The sequence below is a fragment of the Rhea americana genome, unplaced genomic scaffold (genome assembly GCF_003343005.1).
Source record: "Rhea americana isolate MKP2758 unplaced genomic scaffold, rheAme1 scaffold_368, whole genome shotgun sequence".
In the NCBI taxonomy this organism is placed as follows: domain Eukaryota; kingdom Metazoa; phylum Chordata; class Aves; order Rheiformes; family Rheidae; genus Rhea; species Rhea americana.
The window spans coordinates 340,890-348,065 of NW_028186499.1; the positions used below are offsets into that span (position 1 = coordinate 340,890).

Genomic DNA, 7,176 nt, shown 5'->3' on the forward strand with positions numbered 1-7,176 from the left:
GCCCTGTGCCCCAGGTTGTGGGGTGGGCAGCAGGACTCCCCACCTGGGACATGTGGGGCTGAGGGTACCCAGCTGCGCCCTGTGCCCTAGGTTGTGGGGTGGGCAGTGGGACCCCCCACCTGGGACATGTATGGTTGGGGGTGATCAGCTGTGCCCTGTGCCCCAAGATGTAGGATGCGTGGTGGGAACCCCACCCAAGTTGTGTGGGGTTGGGGGCACCTGGGCTAGGAGTGTCCCCCTCAAAAGGCTGTGCAGCCACGGGGCATGTGAGGAGTTGGGAGTGGATGTGGGTCAGCTGGGGCTGTAAAGCCCCATGTCTCTGGCAGTTAGTTCCTCCTCTGCAGTCTTCCTTGTGGGCCCCCATGCAGGGTGTCCAGCCCACGGCAGCAGAGTGGGGCTGGGAGCTTGGCAGGGATTTAGTGGGGATTACAGAGCCATCAGCTGGGGTGGACAGGGGGAGAGGAGATAAAACACTTGGGAGGGAGAGCAGGGATTAATGTTATTTTTATTCCTGCAGGAGGAGGAAGGGTGGGGGGAGGAGGGGAGGGCGCTGTGAGCTGGGTCGGAGCCACACGCCCCACAGGCCTAGCAGACCCAGACAGGCATAAGCCCATCGCCTTGGGGTTGGTTGCACGTAGTGGGGCCATGGCACTCATTGCTACATTGGTGCTGGCTCCCCTGTAAGGGCTGGAGGTGCGACAGCAGAGTGACACTGCTCGTGGCCCCTCTGGAGGAGGCTGGGGCAGAGGCTGTGGCGGGGGCCATGCGGGCACTCCGGGAGGTGGCTGCTGCCCGCAGGTGCCCAGCCTATCCCTTGTCCCCTCCTGCTTAATACCAAGCTGCACACGCCCAGCCAGATGTGTGATTAGCCCGCTCCTCCCCACGCAGATGGCACCACAGCCTCTGCCAACCTTAACTCTTGCTGGCTGAAACCCCGCTGGCACTCTGGCAAGGGGACTGCCCCCACCTACCCAGGGGCTGTCCTCAGCCTAGGGCCCTGGGCCACCACAGAGGACCCACAATGGCTCAGTGCTCAGCAGCCCTGGGGCCAGAGCACGGTGCATGGGCCAGGGGGGCTGAGCACTGCCTTGCTGCTGCCTGTAGAAGCAGGGCACCGATGACGATGATGCCGAGGAGCTGGAGATCGCCGTCGACAACACAGCCTTCATGGACGAGTTCTTCTCTGAGGTGAGTGGAGTGGCAGGGCTGGGGTGGCAGGGGGGCAGCACTTCTCCCACCTGACAAGCCCCCTTGGCTTGGCTAGATTGAGGAAACCCGGCAAAACATCGACAAGATTTCAGAGAATGTGGAGGAGGCCAAGAAGCTCTACAGCATCATCCTCTCAGCCCCCGTCCCTGAGCAGAGTAAGGTGCCTTGTCCTGGGGATGTGGTTCCCTAGGATGAGGATGTGGGTCCCTTTGGTGGGCTGCCTGGCTCAGCCACCTGTGTCCCCCACAGAGACCAAAGACGACCTGGAGCAGCTCACTGCAGAGATCAAGAAAATGGCTAACAGCGTCCGCAACAAGCTGAAGAGTGAGTGGTGATGTCCCCGCCACTGTGCTGGGGGCAGAAGGGCCGGGACCCCCATGGCCACTGGGGCCAAGCAGGGTCTCCGGAGTGGGGGGTTGTGATAGTAGAACAAGGTCTCCTGAGGGGCTGAGGTCTCTGCTCCGGCCAGGCATGGAGAGGAACATCGAGCAGGATGAGGCACGCTCTTCAGCCGATCTCCGCATACGGAAGTCCCAGGTGAGCTCTGGCCTCATGTCCCGGTGTCAGCACCTGGTCCTGCCCACCGCGGGCTGGAGATGTGCTGTGTCCATGGTGTCCCTGTGCCTCACATCCCCGTGCCCAGCTCCTGGTCCTCCCTGCCATGGGCTGGGGACACGCCATGTCCAGGCTGTCCCCAGGTCTCATGTCCTTGTCCCATCCCCAGCACTCAGTCCTGTCTCGGAAGTTCGTCGATGTCATGACCAAGTACAACGAGGCGCAGGTCGACTTCCGGGAGCGCAGCAAGGGCCGTATCCAGCGCCAGCTGGAGATCAGTGCGTGTCCCCACCGTTACATCCACCATCCTATTGTTTGCTGCCTTGGCCCTGCAGATCCCACCCCTTTCATGGAGTGGGCGGAGCTTAGCCCTAAGGGTGGAGCCAAGCCATTTAGGCTCCTCCTCAATGCCACACTGCCCCCTGCTGGCTGGGATGGGGCAAGTGCAGCAGGCCCCAGCCCCGGCGAGGGACCCCACCAAGATGTGACCCTCTGTGCCCCGCAGCTGGCAAGAACACGACAGATGAGGAGCTGGAAGAGATGCTGGAGAGTGGGAACCCCTCCATCTTCACCTCGGGGGTGAGGGCCTGGGGGGCGCCATGGGGCAGGGGAGCAGTGTCCGGCAGGGTGCAGGGACCCCCAGCTGACACTTGCCCCCCACCCTGCCTCTGCTGCAGATCATGGACTCACAGATCTCAAAGCAGGCACTGAGCGAGATTGAGGGGCGGCACAAGGACATTGTGCGGCTGGAGAGCAGCATCAAGGAGCTGCATGACATGTTTGTCGATATTGCCATGCTAGTGGAGAACCAGGTGCGGGCCGTGGCGTGGGGCCTCTGTGTGCACACGTGCTGCACGGGGCCATGCAGGGACATGGGTGTCAGGTGGTGTGGGGACCTGCGCATGAGCAGACCCATGCATGGGGTTGCACGGGGAGCCGTGCATGGGGCTGCACAGGTCTGCATGCAGACTTGCACAGGGACCCTTGCGTGGGACCCAAGCACAGGGCCCCATGGAGAGGGGTGCAAAGCATGTTGGGTCCCGGCTGCTCTCTCTCTCCCCCTGTGGCATGTGAGGACTGGCCACGCACACTGGGGAAGGGTGAGCACTGTAGTGTGGGGTGGCGCTGGGCACTCAGCAGTCCTCTCTTCTTACCTCCACCTGTGTCCCGCCGCCTCCTCGTGGCCTGCTAGGGAGCCATGATCGACCGCATCGAGAACAATATGGACCAGTCTGTGGGCTTTGTGGAGCGGGCTGTGGCTGACACCAAAAAGGCTGTGAAGTACCAAAGCGAGGCCAGGAGGGTGAGAAGGGCCCAGTGCCCCCACTAACCCCCTTGGTGTGCCCCAGCCATCCCCAGCAGTAACCTGGTTCCCCACATCCCCACTGTCTGGAGCCCTCTTTTTGTCCTCTTTGTTCCCCCACACAGTCCTTGCTCCCCTACCCAGCCCCTGGACAACTTCCACCTGGTGCACAGCTCTGCCTCGCCCAGGTGTGATGAGCTGGTGAGGGCTCAGCCCCAGCTTCCTGTGCTCGTCAGCGCTGTCTTGCTGTGGTGTTCCAGGGCCCCTCTGCATCCATTTCTGCCATCCCCACACATAGCACATGCATAACTGGGCATGCGCCCCTCCGCTCACACCTTCTTGTCCTCTCCAGAAAACGCTGATTTTGGCAGTGGTGGTCTTGCTGGGCATAGTTGCTCTCATCATTGGACTCACCGTGGGGCTAAACAAGCCCCTAAGGCTGTAAGTGGCATATGGGACAGGCAGGCAGAGAACCACAGGGGGTGCTGGGTCAGGGGCATGTCCTGTGCCCAGCTGTAAGTGCTGAGTTGTAGGTGCTGGGCCAGGAGCATATCCTGGCACCAGACTGTAGGTGATGGGCAAGGGTCATGTCCTGCACTAGGCTGTAGATGCAGGGCTGTATGTGCTGGGTAAGGGGCATGTCCGAAGGTCCCTCCTGGAGCCCCTTGTCCCCCTTCCCCACCAGAGCTGATGCTTCCCCCTTTCCCTCCTGCAGACACTCCTGCCTGTGCCAGTAGGGATGCCACCCCATGGCACCCTCCTGGGTGCTGCAGCCCCTTCCCTTCCTCTCTCTGCTCCTCCTGGACCTGCACCCAGCTTAGTGCTCCCTCCTGGAAGTGCTCCCCTGTCTGACGGTCCCCTGCAACTCCTGCTCTTCCCTCAGCACTGCCAGCCCTGGATCCCCCCACGTTCCTGGTGGGCAGCGTCAGGACTCAGCTGTAGCACTCCTGGCACTGCTGCACAGCTCAGGACCTCTTTCCAGGCAGTGGCAATGCCATGCCTGGGTGCACGGACAGTAGCAGCGTGCCCAACGCCCTGGCATGCCCTCAGGCTGAGAGCAGCTTCCATTCAGCTCACCCCACAGAGCCTTTGCTCCTTGGCTCTGCTCACAGACGGTGGCTTTGGCCTCCGTTTTCACCACAGTACAGCAAACCACCCCTGCAGGAGGGTGGCTCAAGCAGTCTGGATTGCAGAGCCAGGCGCTGTGGGTGAGGGAATGGCAGCTGACAGCCCTGCACTGCCCAGACCCCACCGGCCCTGCCTGTCTTCCTCCCTGGTTTCGGGTAAGTAGCAGGGATGTACCACCTCGATGTGCCTGACTGACACCAGCTGCATCCTGGCACTGTGTGAGACCAGCTTCTGGCTGCCCCCTGTGCCTGTCTCCCCATCCTGGCATCACCATGTTCCTGCCTCACGGCCCTCTCTTGCCTCTCTTGCAAAGTAGAAGAAGATCATGATCATGATCTGCTGCATCATCCTCGCCATCATCCTGGCAGCCAGCATCGGGAGCATCTTCGCCTGAGACACCCTCTGCCCTCCAGGTGACTGGGTGCCTTGGGGCATGGTGGCAGTTGTGGGTCCCTGAACCTGCCTTAGGCTTGGACCTTTCCTGGCTAGGTCTTAGTGGGACTCAGGCTGGCAGAATTTGTCCCCTTTGGACTTGCCAGCGTGTCCCTAAGGTGCTGGGCCGTTGCATCAGGGAGGAGGGAAATGGGGACACAACAGTGTTGGCAACCTCATCTCCTTCCTCAGCGGCACATCTTCCTCCTTCCCTGGGTTGCAGATGGCCTTTCCCTGTCTCGCCCGTGCTCCTCTCCTCCAGCTCTCAGAGTGGTCCCTGCTGCCACAGGACATCCCTCTGCTGCAGCCGTTGCTGCACCTCCTCGCTTGCACTGGAGGAGTGTTCCTCTCCTGGTCGTGCTGCCTGCCAGGACTTCCACTGGTCACTGGAGGTAGAGGGAACCCAGAGCTTGGAAAGTCTGGTGGAGCTGCAGGACTGCTCCTCTCAGCGGTATTTGTGGCCTCCAGGGCAGCATGTCTCCCGCTACCAGTCCTGGAGAGCGGCTGGAAGATAGAAACCTCTCGCTTCATTCAGAGTTTGCCTGTGGCGGTGTTTCTGTGTAGCCAGCCGTCCGCACTCACGGCCACCCGCACCGGAGCCCTTATTCTCAATAAAGAGATCAGCTAACATCACTGCTCAGAGGTGCTGAGTCCAGCACGGGTGTACCAGCAGCGGGGACCCTGATTTATAGGTCAATGCCAGGACGCTCCTGGCCTCCCGCTCCAAGTTTGAGGTCTCTGAACAACACAGTGGCAGGTGCAAGAAGTTATGGGAGGAAATTTATTACGGCAGCCCAGCCCCCACCTGCACATTACACCCGGTGCTTCAGGAAGAACTTGCCCCAGTAGCGTCCCTTGAACCTCAGGTCATAGGGGCTGAGGTATTTGCGCATCCCCAGCATGTTGCCCGTGACGACACGCTCAAAGGTCCAGGGATTCTGGTTGTTGAGCCGCTTCTCCTCCTCCTCCTCCTGCATATGCTGGAGGGTGTTGCGACTGACAGCAGCTGCGGGGAATGGCAGCTTCCTGGCCACACGCTCAAGGAAGTGCTTCACCTCTCCAAATTCGCAGTGCCCGCCCACCTCAACAACCAGGCGCCCACTCTTCACTGCTGTCACATAGTGGTCGATAGGTCCTTTGCCACCCCCCATGCGGTGCCCCAGACTCTTCCGGGTGATAGGCTTGTAGGGAGCTGGCACACGCCACACGGCAAACATGGTCTTGGGGTCCATGCAGCGGCCGATGGTCAGGCGTATCATCTCAAAGTGGCCCCAGTGGAGATAGCCGCCTCCCAAGGCCTGCGGGAAGAAAAGAAGGCAGCACATCACGGATCGAAACATGGAGGGGTGTGCAGAGGGGTGCAGCTATGCATCCTGCTTCTGCCACATTAGAAGCCCTCTGTTCCCCTTTCTGCTTTTGGGCGGGAGCAGCCTCATTTAAGAGGTCTCAAGAGTTGCCCTTCCGATGTGAGTTAGGCAGTATGTGCCTTACCACATTGCTAGAGAGAAACTCAAAGTCCCATGCTAAGTAACTTGGGAAATCCCGCTTTTCAGAGCGTTGTTCTGGCTCCAAGAAGGGCTGCTCCGGTACTGGCCACCTCCTGTGGCTCAGTTGCTCAAAAGAGCGCTGGCCATTTTGTTGCCTGCCGAAGGGCTCAGCGCCGCATGGGGGATCATCGGCCCATGACCTGCTGGTGCACCGGGCCACCACAGCCAGAACAGGCAGCAGGTCAAGTGCCCAAAGCAAACTTATGGGCCTGCAACAACTTCTCCAGCCCCAGCTGCAGTTGCAGGTAGGTGGTGGGTGAGCAAGCCAGTCACATGCAGAGGCTGGGGAGGGGGACCTTGTCCTGCCTGCTCCGCTTCGAACTACAGCCAAATCCTGCCCCAGAGACTAAACGCTGCATGGAGCCAACTTGGCTGCTCCTGGCTGGGTGCAAAACACTCTGGGCACCCCCATGACCTACCTCGGACTCTCCCCTCCCCAGGCCCTCACTTTCTTGCTCACCTCAGAGGGGACCAGGCTGCTGTGGACTGATTCCCACCCCACTCACCAGGATACCATACTGCCCCTGGGTGAACTCGGTGGCCTCCCTGGATGGGCCGCGAATGTCACGCAGCCGTCGGGGTTCCCGCCGCACTTTGGGCACTGCAGGGACCTTGTCCATGAACTTCAGCTTAGTTCTCTCCGGTAATGTGACATCTGGCAGGGGACAAGTGCACAAAAGTCACAGCAGGCTCAGCTGGCCATGCTATGAGGCAGGGGAAGGATCAGGCTGTAATAGAGGCGTGAGGAGGTGGGGAGACGATGCTGGCCCCCCAGGCGGGGTGGGGGCACATGCTCTGCTTACCGCTGTAGTCTAGAGGCAGCACGTACTTCTTGAGGCCAGCCCAGGGGACTACTGTGCTACTGAGACCTGGGGGGGAGTGGGAGAAAGCTTGCAGAGGGGCTAGGCTCCCTCACTGCACCTAGACATCCTAGACACCCCCGCCCTAAAGGGTCCAGGCATCCGAGCGCCGCCCCCCTCCCTCACTCCCGAAGGACCCAAC

General features: G+C 60.9%; 2 protein-coding genes across 2 annotated transcripts in view; one reads left to right on the top strand and one right to left on the bottom strand.

Annotated features, from left to right (window-relative positions):
- Positions 1–4,842, top strand: part of STX3 (syntaxin 3) — a 5,275-nt gene extending 433 nt beyond the window's left edge. The window contains exons 2-11 of the mRNA XM_085312496.1: positions 1,105–1,188; positions 1,265–1,364; positions 1,459–1,533; positions 1,679–1,746; positions 1,934–2,042; positions 2,270–2,343; positions 2,442–2,576; positions 2,957–3,067; positions 4,512–4,608; positions 4,820–4,842. Coding sequence (XP_085168622.1) covers positions 1,105–1,188; positions 1,265–1,364; positions 1,459–1,533; positions 1,679–1,746; positions 1,934–2,042; positions 2,270–2,343; positions 2,442–2,576; positions 2,957–3,067; positions 4,512–4,589 — 834 coding nt within the window. The 3' untranslated portion in view covers positions 4,590–4,608; positions 4,820–4,842. The remainder of the gene's footprint in view (positions 1–1,104; positions 1,189–1,264; positions 1,365–1,458; positions 1,534–1,678; positions 1,747–1,933; positions 2,043–2,269; positions 2,344–2,441; positions 2,577–2,956; positions 3,068–4,511; positions 4,609–4,819) is intronic.
- A 552-nt stretch (positions 4,843–5,394) lies between these two features.
- Positions 5,395–7,176, bottom strand: part of MRPL16 (mitochondrial ribosomal protein L16) — a 2,431-nt gene continuing 649 nt past the window's right edge. Inside the window, exons 2-4 of the mRNA XM_085312557.1 lie at positions 6,978–7,043; positions 6,681–6,829; positions 5,395–5,925 (exon numbers count right to left, since the gene is read on the bottom strand). Of these exons, the coding sequence (XP_085168683.1) occupies positions 5,440–5,925; positions 6,681–6,829; positions 6,978–7,043 (701 nt within the window). The 3' untranslated portion in view covers positions 5,395–5,439. The remainder of the gene's footprint in view (positions 5,926–6,680; positions 6,830–6,977; positions 7,044–7,176) is intronic.